The 25,400-nt window shown below is 40.6% G+C and overlaps 1 protein-coding gene, 1 long non-coding RNA gene and 1 other non-coding gene across 3 annotated transcripts in view; 1 reads left to right on the forward strand and 2 right to left on the reverse strand.

Moving 5' to 3' along the window:
* The window catches only part of KPNA4 (karyopherin subunit alpha 4), a 28,509-nt gene extending 7,273 nt beyond the window's left edge, over window positions 1-21,236 (reverse strand). The window contains exons 1-12 of the mRNA XM_075506821.1: window positions 20,878-21,236; window positions 11,201-11,245; window positions 10,239-10,328; window positions 10,123-10,152; window positions 9,988-10,040; window positions 8,304-8,399; window positions 8,093-8,178; window positions 4,614-4,700; window positions 3,333-3,502; window positions 3,194-3,238; window positions 1,705-1,836; window positions 1,348-1,476 (exon numbers count right to left, since the gene is read on the reverse strand). Of these exons, the coding sequence (XP_075362936.1) occupies window positions 1,348-1,476; window positions 1,705-1,836; window positions 3,194-3,238; window positions 3,333-3,502; window positions 4,614-4,700; window positions 8,093-8,178; window positions 8,304-8,399; window positions 9,988-10,040; window positions 10,123-10,152; window positions 10,239-10,328; window positions 11,201-11,245; window positions 20,878-20,946 (1,032 nt within the window). The 5' untranslated portion in view covers window positions 20,947-21,236. The remainder of the gene's footprint in view (window positions 1-1,347; window positions 1,477-1,704; window positions 1,837-3,193; window positions 3,239-3,332; window positions 3,503-4,613; window positions 4,701-8,092; window positions 8,179-8,303; window positions 8,400-9,987; window positions 10,041-10,122; window positions 10,153-10,238; window positions 10,329-11,200; window positions 11,246-20,877) is intronic.
* Window positions 692-1,009, reverse strand: LOC142413257 (small Cajal body-specific RNA 7). Its single transcript, XR_012776721.1, has one exon.
* A 485-nt stretch (window positions 21,237-21,721) lies between the features above and the next one.
* LOC142413005 (uncharacterized) lies at window positions 21,722-24,679 on the forward strand. Its single transcript, XR_012776665.1, has 3 exons — window positions 21,722-21,850; window positions 22,574-22,739; window positions 24,425-24,679. It is a non-coding gene; the product is annotated as an uncharacterized LOC142413005 (long non-coding RNA).
* Window positions 24,680-25,400: the final 721 nt, after the last annotated feature.

Below are 25,400 nucleotides of genomic sequence, written 5' to 3' on the forward strand. Positions count from 1 at the left end.
CACAAGGCTACAAATGAACACGCCTAATTGATGCCATTACTGAGAATGAATGCTACAGCAGTTTTCAGCTGATGGTCAGATGAGCTCCAAAATGCATCACACTTTCCAGACATGAGAGTGGTAGAAGACAGTATGTTTTACCTTTACCTGCTTCATAATGTTTCTCTTCTTAGCGTCAATCATCAAGAAAATGCAACACCTATTACTTAAATGCTTGCTTTTCAAGAATACTATGAAGTTATACGACCCTTTAAGATCATTCTGCCCAGAAGCCCAGGACACTCTCCTTCCAGCAATTACCAACAGCCACTGCCTAGGAAAGTGTGTAAGAAGAGATCTTTTCCCCATTAGGCCCTCCCAGTCCTGAACAGCTGAAATTTTGAACTAAGCTAAAGACTGTATCTGGATTCTTATGTTAAACAAGGATCGAGAGCCTCCCACCCCCTTCAAGTGGGAATCTATACTTTAGTCAAGAAATAACAAACATGGTTTCACATAAAATTTTAACTATATTCAGAGAAGCAACTTTTTTCAATCTTACAGTTGAGAAATTTCTCCCTTCCTAGAAATCCCCCATCACTCCTCCTCAATTCCCTTCTCCTCTCAACTTATCTGGCATGACAACTTTTTAGATGAATATTTCTCTCAACATGAGATTCAGAAATTCTCACATTTCATTCAACTGAGTCTCTCAGATCAGATCACAGGATCACTTTCATTAATGAACCTGTTAGAGATCTAGGATGCCTAGGCTTGTCTTGGTGGGCTTGTTTTGGGCTTTAATCATTGGCAATGTTGTAAAGTGGCACCCCAGAATTTAACAACATGCCTCAGATGCACTCCGGAATCAGCACTGCATTATCAGTGCCCCCATTTAAAGCCTCTTCTATACATGCGCACGCACACACGTTCCCCACACCCCACCCACAGTCTGATTTGGTTTAAATTCCATTTATCACACACACTCCATTCAGAGAGACATCCAATTATCTCTATTTCATCACTTCCAAGAGAGTCAGTTTAATTAAAGTGACATTTCACATATCAAGAACTCTAACTTTTAAGTCAACAGCCAGAATCATAAGATAAAGCTTTAATTTCACAAAAATTCCATCAGAAGAATCAGGAAGCAACATTCTTGTCAAGTACAAGTTTGCAGCTCTTTAGAGCTTTTTCTATGGATGGTAACTTCCAGAAAAATTTCAGCACCCTGCTTGCTCTTGCCATAAACTGGTATAAGCAGTCAATTACTCAAATCACTACCACACTACATTATGTGGAATCCAAAACAGCTAAGCCAAATATAAAAAAAGTTATCAATCAGGTGCAATCTCTGTGGTTACTTACCTTATTAATTTTTTCTTTGGGATGTGTCAGAAGTGCTGGAAAATGTGAAAGAGCTTCACAATTCAGAACTACCTGTGTCTGTTCATCGGTACCAGTGACAATGTTTCCTACAGCTCTCAGTGCAGCAGTCTGAAACAAAACACTTTCTTTAAAGAGAGTTCTTTTAATCCAAGATTTTTCTAGTGGAGCACATACTTTCAAACAGTAACAGTTAAAAAAGCAAAAGGTTTTATGCAAACGCTATACCACACAGGAAAAAGTACTCTTTAAACTTCAACATGAACTATAAAAAGAAACCAGCTACTTACTCTAGTATTACATTTTGAGCAACACTTCCTTAAAGCTATCCAAACTTACTTGCACTTTAACTTCTTGATGACTGAGAAGAGGAACCAAATGAGGGACTATTCCGGAGTCTATCACCATTTGGATCTGTTCATTGCCAGCATCCGTTAGATATGAGAGCGCCCAGACTGTATCTACCAATATCTAATAGTAAAAACATTTATTTGTAAATAGTACAGAAATATCACAAGTCTTGCAAAAAATAACATAAATTAAAATGTAAAATAATTCTCATTGTGAGGCCAGAATTGATGCAATACAGCAAAACCTCACTTTGTTTTACAGACATTCCACTCTACAGAAGTCTGAAATACAACTGCTGTTCAACCTGTTCTAGCTCCAAAGAATACACAGTGATTAAAAAAACCAGTTGAACAACAGCTAAATTGCTACAGCTTAAATTCTGAAGGATATAATAAAAGCAATTCAATTATACCTGCTCTTTTCATGAAGTACTGGTAGACAATGTGAGATATGAAAGACTCACCCCTGGAAAGAAGATAAAGCCCTAGCAAATATTAAACTACGGGCATTTGGGACTCTCAAACCAATGAACCGTACATCATATGGCATCAAGGCTTTTTTTTCTTGGCATTCCCACCACGAAATGTAAGAAAAGCTTTCAATTTTTTTTAAACATCTGGTGCGGCAGCACTTAGACTGAATTTCCTCTGTGTGTGTACGTACATGTGTGTATTCACACACAGAAAAGCCCATTTAAATAGCAGTAAATCTGAACATTTCAAGTGACAGCTTCCAAAAAAGTTGAGCAGGCATTGTTTCAGCTGACAACTCTTGACCGATTCACAAATACAGTCATGTCAAGAAATTCAAATAAGCTTAATTTCAACTACTTACAAACAAGAAATTAAACAGTGTAATTACTATGCAAACTTTAGTTAATATATTTAAACATATTTCGGTAAAGCACTGTTGCCATTCACTTAGACAACTGAGCTACAACTTCACTAGGAAGCAAAGAATTAAACAATTCTGACCTATGTTTAGGCAAAAAGCTGACCTATTTCTTAATTTCAGTGAAGTCTCTCTCATTTACTTCACTATTAACATAACCTAATGTTCATATTTAACACCTCAGAAGTTACATCTAAAGCTAACGTTTTACATATGCAGCAGACATTAATTTCTCTTTCATTTACGCTGATTTTCATTACAACCTCAAACTTAAGTGCTAGTCAAAAAAAATCCTCTATTTATGTGTAAATTAATGTTCACAGAACTACAACTGAAACGGCATTTTATTTTTAAGTGTAGGGAAAGTACATGCCAATAAGCACTTGCAAAGATACAAAGAAATACCAGGCAAAAATCATAACTGATACTTAAGAATAAGCAGTTAAAAGATATCAAAATAATTTCGCCATAATGAAAGAGAACATCACTTTTTTCTTTAAAAAAAAAGTTCATTATGACAAGCTTTATACTTCAGCTAAAAAAACTATACCAGAACACAAAACTGGCTCTAAGTGGTGTTACTTACATTTACATCTGTGTGGTGAATTAAAACACAGAGCGCTGGAAGGATCTAAGGAGGAAAAAAAGCATTTGACAGTTATTTTTAAGGCAGACAGATACTTGACTTCAGTTTAGTTACACTGAACAGTGAGTAATTCAGTCACCTCCTGAATGGTTTCCATCGGCGGAGGAGGATCTTTGTGACGGCACAAGTTGACCATGACCCAAGTAACATTTCTTAAGAAAGTTATGGGAATAGATGGGCTGATGAAGGACAGCAGTGGTTTCACTACTCCAAGACTAATAACGTAATCTCTACACTGGGGTCCATCACCTGTTTGAGGCATCAAAGAATTATGAAGACAAAGATCATCCATGCCATTCACAAAAAGTTTGATTTCTGCACACTTAAAACTTCAGTTATTTGAAATGCATACAAAGTTAGAGATAGATGTATCTATATAGATACATCTATCAAAGACACTTATATAAAGCTTTAGTCGGACCCGTAGCTGCCTGCCTAATTGCTTCATTTTGAACTACCCATTAAAAACAGCTACATTCTTAACAGAAAAGCGTTCCATAATTTATAGCAGATGTACAGGCTGGGGTGGTGGTGGGCAAGGGAAAAGGGGTGGCAGACAATACCAAACCACCGAGAACAGTTGATAGCCCAATGTATTCCTGAAGATCCCTTCGCAAAGTTTATAACCAATACTAAAACATCCCAAGAGTAGTTGAAATTTGCCTGAAAACAGGTATTGTCATCTTCATATCTGAAAGAAACACACTTTTGTCACTGCCCAGGTATCACTACAGTAGCCTCAAAAGCAGCATCTGACTTGTACTGCACACATATCACTCACAGCTTCAGGCAGTTACAATACTGTGGATTTTGTTGATTTGCCTCTTAAGAGGGACTAGGCATTCCTGAAATATCAGACTGTAGAAATCTCAGTATGTCAGAACCAATATTAGTCCTCAAGCACTACAAACATAGTCAGGGCTGTAAACCACAAAGCTAATGCTTGCACAAGGGCTGCAAACCACAAAGCTAACGCTTGCACAAGAAGAGGAAAAATCAAATGAAAGATCAAATGATCACAACTTATCTAAAATTCAACACAATGTATGTAAGTTCAGGCAAAATTTCAAAGCTCAATGCAAAACAGTTTCTATTTTAACAATCTGCATGTCTGTTTGCCAGTAATTCCTTTTCCTGTACCTGGAAAGAAAGTGTGTAGGCATGTATTTTTGGGTGCACACCATCGATACACAATAGAGAAAACAGAAATAAGTGAACAACAGAGTAACTGCCAGTCTAACAGCTGCCTTTTGTCTCATAGTTGAACATCTCCAAGTTCTAACGCACAAAACCCTACCTAGTTTATTCATTCAATACCAAAAGAAACTTAGAAGTTTTTAGTGGCAGGAGTAACACAAACCTATGATATTTCCTAAAGCCCACACAGCTTGCTCACAAACATTTTGGTGAGGTGAATGCAGCAGTCTCAGAAAAAGTGGCACAGCATCTGAAAGATACAAACAAAACCCCATGCAATTGTTAAGAAATACATCTCTCAAAAGAGAAAATACTTCACATAATTAGCTCTTAAATAAAATTTCAGTACTGCATGAAAAATTTTTCTCCTGGTTAAGTATTGGTCAAAACTTTACTAACTTCCCAGATGATACTGAAATAAAACACAGTGTAACAAATCTTCCTTCATTGCACTTTCTTATAGAGCCCACACTTCAGAATATTATGAAAGCGACTCTTAAAATAACCAGACATTTAATTTGTTTGTAAGCCTCACAAGTTTACTGATGCTTGTCAGGACTCCAAATTTAGTTGTACTTATTGCATTTAGAAATTCCCTGCTAAGTTACCTATCAGAACCAACTGCAAAGTAGTAACTGCTTAAGACCAACCTCACCCATTCCAATTGGCCAGCGTAAGCATCAGTAGGTACACACCTACGTTATTGACTGGTAACGTAGTAAGAGGGAAGTACAGGGGTTTAATTTGTTTCAATCTCACTGATTTGCAGTACCCATATCCCCCATCCCATCTTTACTAGGAATGAAGTACATGCCAGTTGCTGGTCCTAGCACGTGCAGAAAGCTAACTACCGAGGGATCTTCTGTATACACTGCCAGTGCAGGGCTCCAGGCAACGCTTTAGTGCGCAACTTCACCTGTGGCTCTGCCAAGAGGGAACCTGGTTGATTGAGCATATGCAAGTAGACAATGCAATCAAGGTAAACTGCACCAAAGGAACCCCTGCGGCCGATACAGATACACGACTATGCGCAAAGTCACCGTGTACTTTTCCCTAACGTTTCCAGTTCTGCATTCAGTATATTCTGATAACCACTCTGAAGGTACGTGCACAGCAACAGCAGCTGTTTCTACGATCTAGTCATCTTGGTCTCCTGAAAGCTAATACAGATGTATTCCTCAATGTGAAGTCTCTTTTTATATCACTAAGTTTTGACTCTACTTAATTTGAGACCCATTTTCTAACATACCAGAATAACCTAACTGGTGACTGCAAAAGAGATTGTTTCAAACACTACCGCTATGTGCCAGAAAAAAAAGCCAACTGACCAAGCGGTAAGAAAGGGATTCAAAAGGCAACACACAAAACTCCACAATTGTTATCAAGGCAGCTACTTTTCTACCCTATGTTGGTGTCAAATGGGAGAATGCTCCCAATATTCACAACTAAAGCTAAATCAACATTTCAAACGCATTGTACATGCACCACATTTAGATAAGCGATCCTTACTTTTTTATCCCCAGCACTAAGGTGCTCGCTTACATGACTTGCTAATGACAGTTTAGTCCATAAACAAACACTCATTTACTTTAGATCAACATATTCCAAGAGACTGAAACTTTTAGTTACTCTTTCTCAATGTAAAACATTTTTTGCTAGAGAAATAACAAGTCACAACAGATTTCTTATTTCCTACTAAATAAAGGTATTTTACAATGCCTGTATGCAAGGAGAAAAACCATCCCCAGCAGGCATATTAATAAGTACTTTTGGAAAGATTACAACAGACCATCTTTTTCATTGAAATAAATCATTACAAGAAATAAACCATACTTTCATATCTTATAGCTATTAAATTGGCTAATATAGTGCATACATGCAGACCTAGCTAAATCAGAGATCATCACTGAAAGAAATAATTACTGTATTTGGCACTCATCTTCAATCCATCGATAAGCTAGGTTTAAATAAAAAGAAGTGTTCTAGATCAGAGGTGTGGGACAGATTATATGTTAATTAGATTTCCAAAAGAAAAATCAGGATGCAACTGGGAAAGGAAGAGGAGGAGGATGGGGAAAAAGGAAAGTTAGAAGTATTAGCAGAGATACATACTATAACAGTCAAATCCAAGCTATAACACAGTTAACAAGCTCTTAACACTGAGAGTTTGTAAAAGCAAAGGGCAAGTGATCTTGCAACCAAGGCAATCTCAAAACATACATTCAATTAAAAAAATCCTTTCAGCTGAAGTCACCTGCCTTAAATTCCTTCACATCTGCTGTGCAGAATTAACCTATTTTTCCAGTTAAAGATTTCTGAAACACACCCAGCCATTTAACAGAGAAGATGGAGATAGGAACTTTCTTATGAATACATATTTTTTTCCTAAGTATAAAGCCACTAATATACAGTTTGTAAGAAGCCTGTAAGTGCTTAGCACTAACAACAAAAAAGGAACAATCTACTTTGATCAATGAAGTGAAACAGTCAGTCATGGAAGATATGTAACATTGACATTTCCATACCACCACACACTTTAGAAACTGTACTTACTACATTGAATAAAAGTTCCAAGTCATTCTAAGAGACGTCACTATATGATGGTTGTGGTGGTGGGGGAACACACAAAAAAAGATCAAGCATAATTCTGTGTCTTTTCATTGTTGGAAGCACAGCATGTTTAATGGTAGCAGCAGCATGCGCTGCAATACAACAATGATTCCAACCATTAAAGCTACTGGTATCTCACATAAAAGTTTTGTGGATTTTTTCCCTTAAATTTTAGGCAAAAAAACTTGTTTTACTGTATGTCTGATTCTTCCTGTATGTCTGATTCTTCCATGGGTCTCAAGGAGCTCTGCTGTTTTATTCACTCAGTTCAGAAAGCCTGCAAACACTTTACTTGGTTCTGCTTTCCCAACAGAAGTACTACTACAACTTCGGACATGTGCAGAGTACAGAAGAAAGCTTGCTTTGCTTGGCTACTCAGATTCCAAGTCCAACAACAATTCCTTTCCATGCTTCAGATTCCTCAAAATATGAAGGAGTGTTTTTTCCTTCAACTTGACTTTGGAAGAGAGTTCGATGTCAGGCAACCTCTGGACCTGGTCCACATCTTTTCCTCCCTCTTCACAATAAGATAGGAAATCCCTCCCTCCATAGGAGATTTTTAGGGGTTTTTTTGTTTGGTTTTGTTTCAAGTTTTTTGTTGTGGGTTTTTTGTTGTTTTAAGTTTGAAAACTGGAAACCAGCAGATATCAACTCTGCTAAAATAGTGTGAGTTTCCAGAAGAGATTACTCACCATTAGGAAACCCAACTGAATTTAAAATCTGAGAAAATGAAGAACAAAAGCAGGTGTGCGCTTCAACTGATGCTGCTTGCCAGAGAAGAGGTAGAACATCTGGCAGGAGACTTCATGGGCAGGTCCTTCAGCGACGTGCCTGTGATTGACAACTCAATTTCAACCATCCCGGCTATCGCATGAAAGGACCAACCCTAACATGGGGATTGGTGAACATGCTTGAGACAGAGAGAAAACAGGAGTGTGGATGCTTTTTACAGTATCATTCAGATCATCTCATTTTTGTGGAAGCTACAGCACATCACGTGCTTTATCAATGATCAAATACTGTTGGACTTACTAGATTGAACTACGGCCTGTGTTTGTTCAGAGGTTCCAGAGGCAATGTTTGTCAAAGCCCATGCAGCTTCAAACTGTAAAGAAGGACTGCAAAGTAAGGAGAAAAAAAAAAAGATTGTAACATGAGTTTTCAAATCAGACTCTATAGGCACATTAGCTAAATACTGAGAATTCTTGCAACAATTAAACATGGAGTTTTTAGAAATACTCACTTGTCATCTCTTTCAAGACAGTGCACTAAAATAGGTAATATTCCTGATTTTATTAGATCGTCAATTGGTGGATTGCGATCACTGGAAAGCAGCTTTCTGTTTAGGAAAAGGAGAAAGCACAAGACTTAACAGACAAGTCACAAAATGAGAAGTCATGACTGGAAAGGATCTCTGGAGGTTGTTTAGTCCAACCTTCCGCTTGAAGTGGGATTACTGCTGACACCAGATCAGGTCAGTAATGGCTTCCTGTAATTGAGTTTCAGAAGCCTCCAAGCACGGAGATCCAACAACCTCCCTGGACAAACAGTTCCAGTGCTGCACTACCTTCTGGGCTGGGAAGTTTTTCCCCAGTGCGTCTCATACTCTCAAAGACCAAGCAGGGTGTGCTTTCTCCGCTTTAAGTGAAAACACCTAGTCCCCAAAACTGAAGTTACTAACTATTGAAAAACTGAAGTCATTACATTCATTGCCCATTTCAGTTGCCACGTGTTCTCTAACTACTTTTGAAGTTTATTACCAGCCAGTAAAATAAAGATCACTAGAGTTACTCAGTTACACCCTCCTGCAGCTTCTTCCTCCGCCACCCAACAAGGGAGATAAGCAGATCCCGGCTGCTTTGACAGGAAAGGTAGAAACTTGTTTCTTGTTTACTAAGGATATAATGTCAGAGAGCAAGGATTCACAAGGTACTACTGCAAAGAACAGAAGTGTACAAATTTGTTTCAATTTTTAATCCCTTTAGCTTAACCTTTCTGCAGCAAAGGAATTAAGGAGAATGAAGGAAGATTCTTGGAGGGGACCACTTGGGCTGCCGCACCAAACTTCTGATAGCAACGGGGAGAGAGATTACACGTAGTCATCTCTTCATATACCAGCCTATTCACATGGACATTCTCATTTAATTTTAAATCAGGCTTAATTCAGTGTACTTTAGTCTAACCTGGTTTAGATCAGCTATAGTAAATAGAGTGTTCTACCTGAGCTGATGAAACTTTTCAATGAAGACAAGTTGCCCAATGGAAATGGGCGCAGAAACTGTTCTTTCCCCTATCAGTTTCAAATACATTAGCTCCCAAAAGTCAAAGTGACTTCCAATTCACCTGACTTCTCTCTGATCTGGAAGTCTTGCCTTGCACTTGAATCACCCCCTCAACCACAGAGCGTAAACAAATACAAAGTTGTAGCTTTCTGCTACAACAACAACAAAACCCCCAGTAGTTCATGAAATAGCAGTTAAATACTAAATTTATGCAAGCAAAGTTCGTAAGAGTATTTTAAGATCACCTCTTGAATACATACAACTACATAGAAATCCCTTAAAGTGAAAAGTGGTTTTAGTGGCCTAATCCATGACAAAACTAGAAAAAGGATTATGACAGTTCTTTCTGTATTTAAAGCTAAAGACTTTCTAGTCTTTCTAATTATATAATTTACTCTACTTGTGAGAAGCATCAAGTATTGCACTAAGATAAATCCTAGTATTTATTTATATGTAATGCAAATCCTGACTACTTCAAAGACCTAGGTATTTTGATCTTTTTTTGTAAAGTTCTCTTTATCAATTTTTCTTTTTTAAAATCAGTAAATGAGATACTTTTTCTAGTTAAGCTAGAACACATTTTCTGAATTTAAGAGCATGATAAAATAAGAATAAAAATAGTATATTTGAGAAAAGTGTGTTTACCTTGCAGCCTGCACAGCACTTAACTGGATACCCTGGTTGTCACTTGAAGCATTCTAAAATAAAAGAGAATTTAGACTTTTCACATATTTATCACCATGACATGAAGAATGTTCAAACAATTAAATTTTTTTTTACCTGTACTATTGCCTCCAAAGAAGTGTTTTGCTAGAAAACAGAGACAAAAACAGTTAGAAATGAGAAATGTCTTTTAAGTACATAAAAAGAAGATATGCTTGAGAGTTAATACTTACCACTCGAAAGTCACCATCTATATCAGAATCTTCACAGATATCTTCATGGGGAACATTTCTCCTCTTTAGAAGATGCTCATCTCTTTTGTTCTTAAAAGACAAAAATTATTTAATACCTTTAAAACTTTGATTTAGGGGGTACAGGGTGTGTTAGGAAGGAAATAGAAGCTTCCGTTTTAAATAAGCATCATAAACATGCTTTCATTGATACTGTTAAAGTTTCCAACATTCAAGAAGTTGGAAAGGGCTGCACAGAGGAGCACATTTTGGAAATTACTTCTTCCTAGAAAAATCTTCCATCCAACTTTATCTACAGCAATAACTACTTTTGCTGGAAGTTGCATGTGAACACATCCATCAACACTGACACTACAACCTATTTGTCATTATTTCTAACAAGACAAGGCAATTCCCAGAGGCTAGTTTTCTGCTCATCCCAGAAGTAAAATAATTCAAGTTATGATTACTTTTCTCAAGAGCTAGTTTTCCAACAATTCTAAACAGTGTAATCTTCACACATATACTCTTCCACTCTTACTTGTGTGTTGAACTACTGTTTTGGGAAAGAAAATAGCTTTCTGTCTACAGATTAGCCGGAACATCTGATTTTCAAAGGAAAAAAATTAAACTTTTCGTAAGTTTTTAAAATTAAAAACCTAGCTGGAGAAGCAGGAATTATTCCCTTCAATAGATTACAAATAAAATTCTGTTTTTCACGACAGAAATTATGAAACTTCTTGTACCAGGTACAGTAACTTTAGAATTTCCTTCTGTATTAATTCTGTGACAGTACTTTGGTTAAGACAACTAGATAGTTTAACAGTGGTGTTCTTGGTGGATTACAGAAAGCACACACAACAGTATCTTTTTTTTTTTAAGCCTTTAACAAAACCTCTTAAATTTTACTGAAATACCAACATAGCCAAATCCCATTTGGTAAGAATAATGCTAGGTCATCTCACCTTTCTTAACTCCACAACAACTTCATTTCTTTGTCTTCTCATAGTCTGAAAAGAATCAAGATCAAAGTACATTATGTTCTGAATCTAGACCAAGTAACTTAAAAAGTTCTTGCACAACTATTTTTAAGCTCATACACTTTAAACAGTATTTGTACACACAGGATTTAATTTTCATTATAAAAGTACAAATCCAACAGGAAATTGAGATAACTACTATTTCTGCCTGTATTATTTCATAGTAAAACAGAGTCTCCTAGGTCTTCATGTTGAAGGAAAAGAGTATACGGAATCAGGGAACAAACAACAAATGCCTTTTAACAAAAGGCAATGTTGAAAGGAGTTGTGCATAGAACAGCACCACCAAAAGCATTATAAACACCACGGCAAACTAGCAGAAAGCATACTATGTTTGCCCAACATTTATAACCTTTTCTCGATTCAAGGCTTTTTTTAACATACACACATAGAGAGAGCATGAGCCAAAACCTCAGTGACAGCCAAACCTGCCACTTTTATAAAAAGGCATATTGGTAAACTTGAAAACTGTAAAGTCAAAGTCAAGCACAACTGCCTATCTACACACCTAATTAAGAACGGGCATCTCTTACTTCCTCAGAGTAGCGGGGCAATTGGGCGATTCCCCAGGCCGAGACACTTGGCTGCCTGGGCTACACTACCAGACTGGCTGACCAGCCAGAAACCGGCAAGGAGCACAATCCATTACTAACAGGTAACTGTCACTGTACAGCTGTGCTCAAAAACAGAGGCTGAAGTTCAGACTGCGCAGGTGATCCTTCACCTGAACAAAGCACAACTGCTAAAGCAAAAGGAATTTCAATAACTTAATTCTTAAGAATAAATAGATCTGGACAACACCAGGCTTCCCATCCAAGTGCAGTCCCGTAAGCGTACCCTTCCAGACACAAAAGGTGTGAAAGTTCTACAGGAGTTCTTGCTCACCCAAACCTCCACAACCTACTTGTTTCTCCCAGATACCCAAGTAAATTTACAGATTTCACACATTTCTAATATGCACACGTTCCTCTTACTGTATGAAACAGTACTAGCTTTGCACCTTGTGGAACAGCTTTATAAACAAGTTCAAATTAAGAGACCTAGTAAGCAAAGCTGAGTTACAAAAATATTATTTATAAATGAAAACCACATAAAAGCCTTGGACCTGTAGGAGCATTTTTTTTTTTGGGGGGGGTGGGGGGGTGGGGGGGTGGGTGTCATTTTCTCTACAGCTCCCATTGAGAGTATTCAGAAAAAAGCAACTGTAAATATACATGAATTGGTTTACTACTGCTTGTGTTACTACAGCACAGAGTGAAAACAGAAAAAAAATCAGTTTATAGTGATTTTATTCTATACTTTGAACTTTACAGTGAATGAAAATACCAACGTTAAAAACAACTGCATTTTTATTGTGACTTAACCATTCACAAGCCCAGAAAAAGCTTGAAATCCCACAGCATAAGGGACCACATTAACAGAGAATGCAAGGAAAGGAACGGCTAGGAGAACTTCTGAACAGCAATAAGAAGCAGCTCTGAAGATAAGGATTAAAAGCTTGACTTTGAGAAGCATAATTATTTTTATCAGAAGGAATGTGCATTTCATCAGAATCAAATTTCCAGCTCTGAGCAAGACAGTTTACCTTCTCAAAGGAAGGAGTTACAAGAAAAAGAAAACTCCAGGAAAAGATGCCAGTGGAAAAGAAGGGACGGTTCGCCACTGTGTTGGAGATAGAACTTTTCATCGCTTGAGGACCAAAATGCAGTTCATCATGAGAAAAACAGGCAGAAGAGGGGAAAAAACCCAACACACCCACGCAACGATAGCTTCCCACTACATAAAAGACCAAGCATACAAGCGTACCTAATGCAGCTGCAGCACCTGGAACAACTCACTAAGAGCCATAATAAGAAAGTACAAACTGTCCCACACTAAAAAGCACCAAAGCAAGTTTCCAGCAAATATGCACATCTTTAAAGAATGTTAATTCAAGAGGTCAACCAAAATTAGAATTCATAGCTGAGTCTAATGCAGCTTAGATTCATGGCTTTTCCAGTTTTAAACCTATAAAAAGTAGCATCTGCTACAGGAGGTCAACAGTTAATACTGAACATCACTAGTACGCAGATAAAGTTTATTCCAGTGCTATGGACTTACTCTCCATAGCTAGATAAGCTTTTCAAGTATTTCTTAGAATTCTTCAAGTGATAGTGAGACTCTCAAAGGTGTAATCTCTAAAGAGAGGAAAAAAATATACTTTAATAATAAATTTTAATTAAAACTTTTCTGGCCTAATACGTATTGTCTGAATTAGTAATACCTGTCTTATAAATACATAAATGAAGTTTTAATGTTTTGTAGTAGCTCCAACTCAAGTGTCTATACAGACACAAAGTGGAAAAAAGTTGAAAGGAGACAAGTTTCTCCAGCAGCTATCTTCCTACACATGTATTTGTTAAACATCGATTACAGACTACTGGCATCGTCACCCAGCAGTGCACGCTTCAGCTCTCCAAAGCACGCATCACTTCAGCGCTGGGGAGCCAAGTCCCCCGCCCGCAGCTGCACACATCACAGGATGCTAGCAACTACAGGTCAGCATTATGTACTTGAGCCCAGAAAAGTGTAGCCTAGGATTCACCAATGAAGACATGCATCCCACCTGAACGATTAATGGGAACTCTGAAGAACAGAGCTGAAGGCAAGAAGCACTCAGTCATTTAACTGTGCTCAAAGTGCTGTTGCCTTCCTGGAGAAGCTGATACACTACTGCAGCTTTACAACCAACGTATCTACTACAGGCTCTTGCTCTCAGCCTCTAATGTAGCATTCAGTGTAGTTTCTCCAAAGTCTACGAACCTGGCATATTCAAGAAGAAAATAAAATGAGGAAAATAGCTGATAATAAGATTGCAGAAGTGTACCAAGCCCATGATGATCTCACAAGACTGTTAATTAATGCCTTCCCAATCCACAACTGTTACTGCAACCTAACAAAATAAGCATACCTACAGAAAAGCTGTACTGCAGGAAGTATTCTCCTTGCCAGACTTCAATAATGACATTACTGGTCACAGAAAAGCTGTTGCTAACCCAGAGCAAGACTCAATGTACATTTTCAAGGAGTAGAAGACCGAATTGCTGGAACACCAACTGTAAAGGGACATTAAGCTGCAAAGGATATTAAAAAGTAACACTTAGAATTACTAGTGACCCCAAAAGGAAAGGTATTCCAACTCAGGTGCTAACATACCTTCAGGACAAGCACATATGTGCGCATGTGCGACAGACATGGGGAGAGATGAGTGGGACCAAAACAAATACTCCAAGAAAAAAAAGCCTCAGACATGTAATTTAAATGCTTCTCAACTTGAAAAAATCATATATGCAGTTGATCAGGCTAGAAAAAAATCCTGAAACTCCATCAACACTCTGCTGGAACAAGAAGAATGTTCTCCCTCCAGACAAAAGCTGACAGGCCCTTGGTTTTAATTCCTGCCTGCTTCTAAAGAGGACCTGCATACCTCGGACTCACAAAAGCCTCCACATGAAAGACAAGCAACTAATGAAGTCACTCTTAAGAACAATTTACCAAAACAGGGCTCCACTAAAATAATTTTCTGTGTAAACAGTAGCTGGTTAACAAACTAGTTATTACTGGTGAACCTGTCACTGGCTCTTCCTCCTAGGAAGAGAAAATGCACAAGTAAGAACTGAAGTTAGGTCTGTCAAGGAGTTTCACAGCATCATCACCCCAGCCTAGAAATGGAAGAGAGAGTTTGGAGAAACTAAAATGAGAAGCAGATTGAAGAGCAACTTGTGCTGTCTTTTGGAAAACAGCTCAAAGGGCAGAAACCTAGGTATAATGGCTTCATGGCACATGGCATTGTAAAGCTAGATTCTCCCTTCTGTTCTGTAGAAGGTTTGACTTGATTGTTAGACTTCTCTGAATCAGTTCTCAGCTTGCACTAACACAACTGTGAGTAGGAAACCAATCTCAGCTTAAAAGTTTCTAGAAACAGAATTCAGAATGGTCCTTGGAAAGTGTTCCAATTTAAAAACATGCATCACTTCAGTATGAATTCATGTGGCTCTTTCAGTCATTGGATCCTGTTCTTCATTTGCTACATCGAAAATCAAATGATCAAATCTATTTCTGTCAGCCTATGATTGCTACCCCTCCATCCTCCTTTTTACCAATTATATTTAGCTCAAGTTTTATCATAAGGGCTATTTTCTGACCATTAGTCATTACTGAGCCCTTCAGCTTATCATTAAAATCTTGTGTTAGCTGATGCCTACAGGATCCCAACACATTCTAGTGTTTTTCACAACAGCATCAGACACAGAAGAAGTGTTCTGTGCTCCACACTCAGGAACAGCTCATCTATTAGCCCTTTCTAAGTACACCAGCATATACCTGGAGCTCATGCTCAGCTAATGTATCCTGATCCCTCTTCCACTTCTCTGAATCACTGCTTCTCGGAAACTCAGACCCCATCACGCACACAGCCTGTCTTTACTGTTTTGTGGGGTGGGGTTTTTTTTGCCATTATAAAATATTTCACTCTAGTAGCTCTGTTTATGCATCTACAACAGGAAGGTCTGACAGCATGCAAATAACGGCAGAGCTTTACCTATTTCTCTCATTCTAGTCAATGGTTTCTGAAGGCACATTGTTTCTGTTGTGGAACTGCAAAGGCAACAGTTACTTGAAAGCAGAGCTGCTTCAGCCATCCTTCCTTCCTAGAAAGTTGCTACCCTACATTAGCACTAGTCTGGTCTAGGATTCAAAGGACAAACAAAAAGAAGGGGGTGGGAGGTGGATGGTGGGGGTGTATGCAGAAACAGACTACTATTTACCTCCAAAACCTTTTGTGAACTGTATAGCGTTTTTTTAATACTACTTACTAATGGCCCTGTGCACAAACTGCTTACTCACTACACTAGCTACTCAGAAAGCACCCAGTCTGCAGACCACAGTTGGAGACGACTAGTCTATAATCCAGAACACCCAGTGTAGCGACCACAGCAATGACTAAGAAACTTTGTCTTGTCCTTCACAGGTATAAAAGGCACTGAACTACAAAACAAGGAAAGAACCCCTCAGAGATACATGCAAGTTCATATCTGGATTTAGTAAAAATCTATACTATTCACATTCAGTTTAATCAAGTGATTTAGGCCCTCCTCTAGCCATTATTTCCCTCCTATATTAATTCTGGCTCATTTGCAGACTGGAGCAATAGAGTCTACTCTCAAGATCTCAACACAGACTCTACAAGATACCACCAGAAAACACATCTCAGCAACTATTCTCCCTTCAGAATTATAACGGGACTCTCAGTTACAAATAAATAAATAAAAATCAATATGACATTGCACATGCTGTCATTCTAGTTTTTCCTGGAGAAGTTGTGCATGCCAAATAAAATGCCTTATACAAACAAATACCTCAGTATGATTTTTAAATGACAAAATGTATGACCTTAACCATAGAACTACAAGTCAGCTTAAAGTAACCTATTTTTAACTAACTCAGTGAGTGAAATTCCTGCTCTCCTTCAGTTCCTCCATATTTGAATCCCAAGCAAACTATTTTGTGTGGGATACAGACAAGGTTGAAAAGCTTCTAACTACCTGTGATAGCCAGCATATCTCATAACATTCCCCTGCAGCTTCCTTGGTGTTCTCAAACATAGCATTACGAATCCAGGAACACTACTGGCAACTCTTAAAATTTTGACACTGCTGATCTTAAAACATCTAGATTCAATGGCTGCTCCAACATTCATTTTGAAGTACCCTGCATTACAATATTATCCTCATTTCACATCATGCGTCTCTCAATTACAGAGCAGAAATATCTATTTGACACTTCTCCTGTGCTGGCACCATTAAAGCAATTCTTAATCTCTCACCCAACCACACCAGCAAGTCAGGGAAGAAAAGGCCAGCAGAAAGTCATCAGTTTCTTCTGGTATTTCCAGAGAAATAATATGCTTGAAATATTTTTTATTTCATTTCAAAAAACCTAGATGTCAGTCAAATTTGAATGCTGCAGCAGGCAACAATCACCAACAGAAAATGAAATGTTGAATCACCTGGTAAAACAAAATGAAGCAAACAAGAAAACCCACACCAAATCTTTTCAAACTCTCCCAGAAGCAAGGCTATACTCAAGACCCCTAACATGCAGTAATAAACAGCAATTACTCAAAACCAAACTGTTCATAAAGCTATGTCTTTTGCAGACACAATGAACTATTTGCACTTATCCTGGTCTTTGTATAGTAAAGATCTAGTATTCAATTCCAAGGTCTATGGTACTACAATTAAAAATAAATGCTGGAAAGAAAAAAAAAATTGGGTATCATCACAGCCATATCCACAAAAACCAGAAAAAACAGCTCATCCTTTCTTATTCAAGAAAGAAAAAAAAAAAAGGCCCAAGTAAAACCTGTTCCTCATTGAAAGTGACACACAATGAAAAAAGTTACCTTAACTAGCTTTCCTAGTAGATAAGCATTTGCATAATTTTGTATAAGAGTCCAGAAAAGCACTTCAGTAAGATTTTGGGTTTGAATGTTAAAAGAGTGAGTGTGACTGCTTCTGCAGTTCTGTGGCTAGCTCCTTTTTGTGCTGTAACAATACTAATTTTTTTTCCCCCACAGCTCTAACAACTCCTAAATCTTGGAAGACCTTAACAGAATGCTGCACATTACTAGACTAGAAATCTTAAAACACTACATACAGATACTGCCTTAGTACTAGCTACAAATTATTGCTCTCACGGCACAAACTCTTCTGATATTAAAAAGTTTATTATACTCGGTATTTCTTGGAGCAGTACTATAAATAAGAAAAAAAGACAAGGAAGTGTTTTATATTTCTGGTCACAATGAATCCCTCTATTCCCAGTGTCGCCACCAATCTGTCATCCTAAAACACATGGCAGCAATTGTTTACAACATAACATGTCCATGCATGCATGTTTACCCAACACTTAAGCGTACGAAGGAATTTTGCTAAACATCTTATGTAAAACAGGTGTGTGGTTTGGTTTTTCTTTTTTTTTTTTTTCCTTTTTCAAGGCCAGAATTTGTATTTTTAGAAGCACATTGATATGGACTGGAAAATGAAAAGTCCAACTTCAACTTATTAAATATCCAAAAAGCTAAACATACACTTAGCACTTTAGGGGACAAAATGCAGGAAACTCCCTGTCTTTGGTAAGATATACAATAGCCTTCTGTGAAGATGCAAGACCTGGAAGGTAAGTACAATATGACAGCAACTGCTAGCAATAGAACTGTCAATGGACCGATGTGAGCAACATGGAACCATATATGTGCGATTTTTAAAAAGTTCGTAATTTGCAACATGGCAACCCTTCACAGCCTCTAGAAGTATCTATTAATTTGGGACTCACCAAAACTAGAGTGATTTATTATTTGTTTGATGATAGCAAATGGAGGTAAACGGTCAAGGAAAAGAAAAAAAGATCATGGTTTTGAATAAAAGAAACCAATGGCTAAATGCACAACTTCAGCAGAGATAAAAGGGAGGAGTGAAAGAGGCGGGAGGAGGGAAAGAGATAAAGATCAAACGTTGGCTTCCTATGTGAAGTAAATAGACATCTTTCTGCTAAAAGCAGCACAGAAACACAGGTGTTGGGAACTAACTGCATACTCATTAGCAACTGTTGCTACCATAGGATACTTGTCACACAGTGGACTTTACCACTGTCTCTCACACTAATGAATAATGTTATGTGTAAGTGGTTAATAAGCAAGAATGATAGCCATAAGCCTGAGCTATTGTATGAAAAATAGCCATCCATGGTAGTTATTTTAGGTACCAAGCATATGTTCCAGGATTTGTTGGATAGATGTCAATATCTACAATTTAACATGGCCTAGCAGTGGTGTTTTCACTGTGTAGAAGGCCATTTAAGTGCATCAGCAAATTCAAAAAATACTGAAGAGATCACCTGCTGCCCGATACACACGTGGTTTTTACTTGCACGTGTTCATCTTGAACCTTCCCTACTTTAGCTGACTGACTTACCTTAAAACTCAGTGCATAGGCACCAAAGGAGAGAAAACGCAGATGAATTCCAACCTGTATTTTCCTATTAGTTGCGGTTTTTTACTATGACAGCATATGCTTTACTGTGCACCTTCCTAAACATGCCTTTCTTGTGCAGTTGCCTGTTCAGTGATAACAAAACAATGTACACAAAACCAAATTAACATCTAAGGCAAGTAGTTACGAACAAAGCTAACAACCCTATTAGTAAACAGGGCAATCACTGCAGTAATTATTCCCTCTTCCAATGTTGCTAGCATCACCAAACTTTGTACATAACTCCAGAATAAACTGTTTGATCAATATACTTGGACAAGTTAAAAATTGAGGCTTTACGGACTTCTAAATTACCCAAATGGGAAACTTGGCAGATGTTTTAATGAACAGCAGCAATATAAATGCATCTTTTACTTTTGAAAAAGAAATACTGTACAATTGTCTTCACACGGAAGATTAGAATATTACGCTAATCACAGGGACACGTATTGAGGCTAGTGCAAAAGAGAAATGAGAATGCCAAAGCCCATTTCTTGATCAGAACCCTATACTGCCAATCTTATGATGCACTGGTTTCCCCAGTCAGCGCTCCTGGCCAAGCGTTTATGGGTGAGGATTGATACCCAATTTTAAAATTTGAGTATTTACTAAGGAAACCCTAAGTTAGTTATCTCCTCTGCTGTGTTGAGGAAGCACCTTCACAGCTCAAATAATGTATGGAGCAATCCAGCCACCAAAAAGTTTAGAGGCTCTATACTACGAGCCACAACTGTTTCCACGCTCAACTAACTTAACAGTAAAATAGTAACATTCGCCCTGTTTAAAAAAAAAAAGTGGGTTTGGTTTTTTTTAATAATAATCTTTACTATAAAGCGTAGGCCATAATTAATTCATTTATTCACTCGAGTATCTCACAGAGATACACAGCAGAACACCCAGCTGGGCCCTAATCCCTGACTCAGGCTTTCAGGGGCTACTCAGCGCAAAGAGTGATTATTAAGTGCGAGCAAGAAATTGAGGTAGAGCCCTACGAAAATACGGCTGCCGTCGCAGACAGCAAAACGCCGCGGCACCGCCTGCACCAAGCAGCGGCCGGACTGACCCACGCCAAACAAGCGCCCTAAACGCGAGGCCGGGGCCGGCCCGCCCCGCGGGGCAGCCGCCACCGGCCGCTCCTGTCAGCCGCAGCCCTGCGGCGGGAGGGGGCCGCGGGAGCCCCCAGGGCGGCGCTCCGGGCCGGGCGGCGCGGGGCGGGCAGGCGGCGGCGGCCGTTGCCCCCTCAGCCGCGGCGCTCCCGCCTCCGCGCGGCGCCCAACGGCCCGGCCCGGCCGCGCCCGGCCCCACAGCGCGGCCTCCCCTTCTTCTTCTTCTTCCTCCCTTCCTTCCTTCCCTTCCCTCCCCGGGCGGCGGGGAGCGGCGCTCCCGCCTCTCGGCGGGGCGGGCAGCGCAGGCCGCGGCCCCGCCGCGGGCCCCTCGCCGGCGGATTAGGAAAGACGCCACACGGCGGCGGCGGCGGCCCCCTCCCGCCGCCATGGCCGGCCGGCCCCTCCCGCGAGGCGCCGCGGCGGTTACCTCCAGGTCGCGGCCTTTGTTCTTGAAGTTCTTCAGCCGCTGGTTGTCCAGTTTCTCGTTGTCGGCCATGGCGGGGGGGGGGAAGGTGGGAGGGAGCGCGGCTCCTCCGCCTCCTCCCGGGCCCGTGCCCCTGCCCGAGCCCGCCGGGGTCCCCCTTCCCGGCGCCGCTGCGGCCGCCGAGCCCGCTCACGCTTCGACGCCCGTCGGGCTGCGGCCCACGTCGCCGAGCCGAGAAGCCGAGGCGAGGAGGCGCCGCTGCCGGCCTGCTCGGGGCGGCGCTGCCCGCTGCCCCCGGCTGCCGGCGGCCGAACGTGCCGGTAGCGAGGAACGGCGCGAGCGGGGGAGGGGAGGGGAAAGAGGGGCAGCCTCGCTCTGGGCCGGCCGGCCGCGCCCGCCGATTGGCTGCGGAGCCCGAGCCCGGCGGCCAATAGGAGAGGGGAGGCAGAGGGAGGGAGCTGCGCGGGGACGTGACGCGCGCGGTGACGGAGCGCGGGGCGGGGGAGGGGCGCGGGCCCTTCGAGGTGTTTCGGCCGGGCCCCCTCAGCCGCCGCCGCCGCCATTTTGGGTGGCGGTTTTTTCCGGGCCGGGAGGAGGAGCGGCGGGCGGCCGTGCCCTCCCCGCCCTCCGCGGCGCCTGCGCCCGCCGCCTTCTCAGCCGATAGTCAACAACGGCTTATCCTTTGGCCCGCTCGACTTTGTGTTCGCTCCCCTCGGGGGAGCGGAGACATCGCCTCGCCCCGCGCCACTTCAGTGCCAGTTTGAAAAAATAAAATAAGGTGTTTTTTTTTAATAAAACACTTCCACTGGCGGCTGCAGGACGGCAGGAAGGGGATGGCCGGGCTGATGCGGGGCGGCGCGGGAAGGACGTGCCCGGTCCCCCACCTGAGGGGGAAGGAGAGGGGCGGCGGCCCAGCAGGGCGCCGGTGCTCGGCCGTGTTACGCCTGTGAAGTTTCAGAAAAGTACTTCGTAAAGAGTGAGCAAAACGAGCCACTGTGGCTGTCGTGTTTGGCACGGTCCAGATTTTAATCCAAACCACTTTTCTTTACTAGACGTTGGCCCTAAGCACAATTGATTTGGGGAAGAGAAGGAAGTAGGGCACAGGATACAGCAGCAGGTGTTTGGAGAGATTTGGAGATAACCGCTCTCCTCAAGAATTAACGTATCTGTATATGCAGATGTGTCTGCAGGATTCCACTGTATTGGGCAACACGCTCATTTATGCTGCACAGCAACTGTGGGCCAAGTTCACAAGCAAGACTTAGTGGGAATATTTCTGATAGGGATGATCAGCATTGGGACCAAAATTATTTTTCAGTAAGGTCAGAATTTGTCGATCTTTCTAGTTTCTTAGCATGATGGAAAGAGGCCACATTAGCTTATTTGGGTCCAAAATAGGTTGCTGTCATCTTTTGGACTCTGCTATCTTGGAATTTTTTACAGGCCAACATTTTACCAGTTTGATGATGACAGTCGGGTTTAGTGGCGGTGGATTTTGGCCAGCAGTAACTGCTGTAACTCATTGTCAGGTGATGTAGGTGGATGCTGTTTCCAAACTAATTACGAGCTTTCACCGTGTAGGCTTCTCACGTTTGAGTGTAGTCATCAGTGTTACATACGTTTGTAAACTCCCTTCTGGGACTTAAAGCTTCCTTCCAGGGTGCTTTATAACAAGCAACGTTACCTATGTGTTACACAGACTGTGGTGAGCTGCAAAAAGTCATCGCTGAATTTGCATTGAACATACCAGCAGAGGGAATAATGCCGTGAAAATTCCATAGACGTGCTTCGTTTGAACATAGCCTGAGACATTTTGTTTACAGCAACTACTGTGGCTATCAGAATACGTCCCTGTCTTTATTCAGGTAAATCCTAACTATAAAAGATTATTTATCCGGAACTCACATCTGATAAACTATTGTTTCTTGACAGTGATTCCTCAGAAATACAAAAGAAATCTCCCACTTCTATAGCTTTTCTGTGATGCAGGTCATTAGACTACAGAAAGTTTCTGGAAAGGCAGAGAGATCAACAGTTGCCACCAAAAAAAAAAAGTGGTTTATTTACAAAATATCCAGTGTTTTTTCTTCTCAAAGCCCACTTGGTAATGCCTGTGACATTTGGGACTCAGCTTTAACTTGTGAGGAAAACATGCTCGAAGTAGTACCTGTTCCTTCCAGTCTTCCAGAATATTAGGGGAAAAAAAGCTGCTATCCAAAGTGTTTAAGCTAACCTGGTTCATTTTTATTGAAATGAGGTAAAGAGTATTGAAAGAAATAGATAGATACACCTGCAGAGCAGAGAGGATGGTAAATTTTTTCCTACTTCTATAACTTGATCCAGAAAACAGTACCTCTGTGCATAACTAGAAGCACTCACTGGAATGTGTACTTCCCTGATCCTGCATGTAGTTTGTACTCGCTCTTAATGATTGGAAAATTAAATCGGGGGTTGTGGGGATTCCTCTCTGTTAAGTCCTGTGTGTTGATAGAGCTCTCGTTTCATCAGTGGCCTTACGATTTTCTGCGATACTTGTTGAGAAAAGTCAAAGCCATGACAGGAGATGCAGTCTCCCAAGTGTGTAAACTAAGTCACTCAGAGATTTATGAATATCAGAAAAGAGAACTTGATTTAGTTCTCTGTGAAAACGCGATGATGATGAACTTTCAGACTATGGGCTACCATGTGTTTTATCTCTGGGAGATTTCTCAGAGGATGAGGCTCTGTTCTAAATAGAAGGAGTTCTCATCAAGACTGAAAGTGGCAGAAGTCCGAGTCACCACAGCCACATCTGTTGCATAAATGTAGTAGCAATGTCAGAGCAATATGGGTAGGGTAAATTAGTCAGGGTTAATTAGTCCTGATGGTATTCCATATAGGCATAGCTACTTGTCTACCAATATGTAGACTGTTTTGTTCAAAGCTGGTGTAGGTACAGCAACCCCTTCACATTGCAGCCTGGGTACCCAACAAAGACATTTTCTCGACATGGCTATTTACATTTGAAAAAGTAATGCAGTTTGTCCATTTGGCAATGTTTTAGAAGATTACATAGAGAAAAAGAAAAAAGAGCATCTCTCTAGCTAGTGCTCTTATTCATTTTGGTTGGTATCACAGCACAGCTGCCTTAAGAAAACAGGATATTATCAAAGCACAACCATGCCAATATCATACCTCACTGTTTCAAAATTAATGTATTTCAAATTGATGCTGTCATTTCAGAAGGAAGTCTTTAGTAAAGAAACAGGAAAAATACTAAAATTTGTAAAAAGTAGAAATGTGTGAAGTCTGGGAAGCAAGAAATTCTATCAGCATGTTCAATTTTAAATCAGTTGGATAGAATTGACAGGTAGTTTCTCATTGCTCTTAGCTTCTGCACTTACTGTTTAAGGAAATGATCAGCAGGTAAATATTTTGCGTTACCAAATTGGAAATCTCTTATATTTGCTATGGCTTTTGTGATGTTGAGTTTACTTTATAACCCTGTATTTACATCTGAATGGTTTGAATTAACTGAAGTAAAACTCCGTACTTTTGATTTAATTTTCAGGTATATTTTCATAGAACCATACAATCATAGAATCATTAAGGTTGGAAAAGACCTCTAGGATCATCTAGTCCAACTGTCAACCCAACACCTCCATGCCTACTAAACCATGTCCCGAAGTGCCACGTCTACACGTTTTTTGAACTCCTCCAGGGATGGTGACTCCACCACCGCTCTGGGCAGCCTGTTCCAATGCTTGGCCACCCTTTCGGTGAAGAAAATTTTCCTAATATCCAACCTAAACCTCTCCTGACGCAACTTGAGGCCATTTCCTCTCGTCCTATCACTTGTTACCTGGGAGAAGTGACCGACCCCACCTCTCTACCCCCTCCTTTCAGGCAGCTGTAGAGAGCGATGAGGTCTCCCCTCAGCCTCCTTTTCTCCAGGCTGAACAACCCCAGGTCCCTCAGCCGCTCCCCATCAGCCTTGTGCTCCAGACCCTTCCCCAGCTCCGTTGCCCTTCTCTGGACACGCTCCAGCCCCTCAATGTCTCTCTTGTAGCGAGGGGCCCAACACTGAACACAGCATTCGAGGTGCGGCCTCACCAGTGCCGAGTACAGGGGCACGATCACTGCCCTACTCCTGCTGGCCACACTATTCCTGATACAAGCCAGGACGCTGCTTTTAATGCTGCTTACTTTTGCAAATGAAGACGATGGTGTATGTTTCACAGGGACATGCAAAATCCTTCATATTTCTCATTCTCTGTCATCTTTGAAGTTGCCCTAGCTGAACATACCTATTGTAATCACATAGCTGATATGATAGAAGTAGTATTACACTGGCAACCATGCTTTAACACTTTTTGCTGAACCACAGCTTTTTATATAATAAGGGTATGAAATCCAGAAAGAGATACCTAAAAATGACAAAGGTTTAACTAATAACTGTTACAAGAGATGTGAAAATTCAGGATGCAGCACTATGACTCTGTTATTCTGACTGGCTCATCTCGTCGTACATTTAAAGTTCAGCTCCT

This window comes from Mycteria americana, chromosome 7 (genome assembly GCF_035582795.1).
Source record: "Mycteria americana isolate JAX WOST 10 ecotype Jacksonville Zoo and Gardens chromosome 7, USCA_MyAme_1.0, whole genome shotgun sequence".
NCBI lineage: Eukaryota > Metazoa > Chordata > Aves > Ciconiiformes > Ciconiidae > Mycteria > Mycteria americana.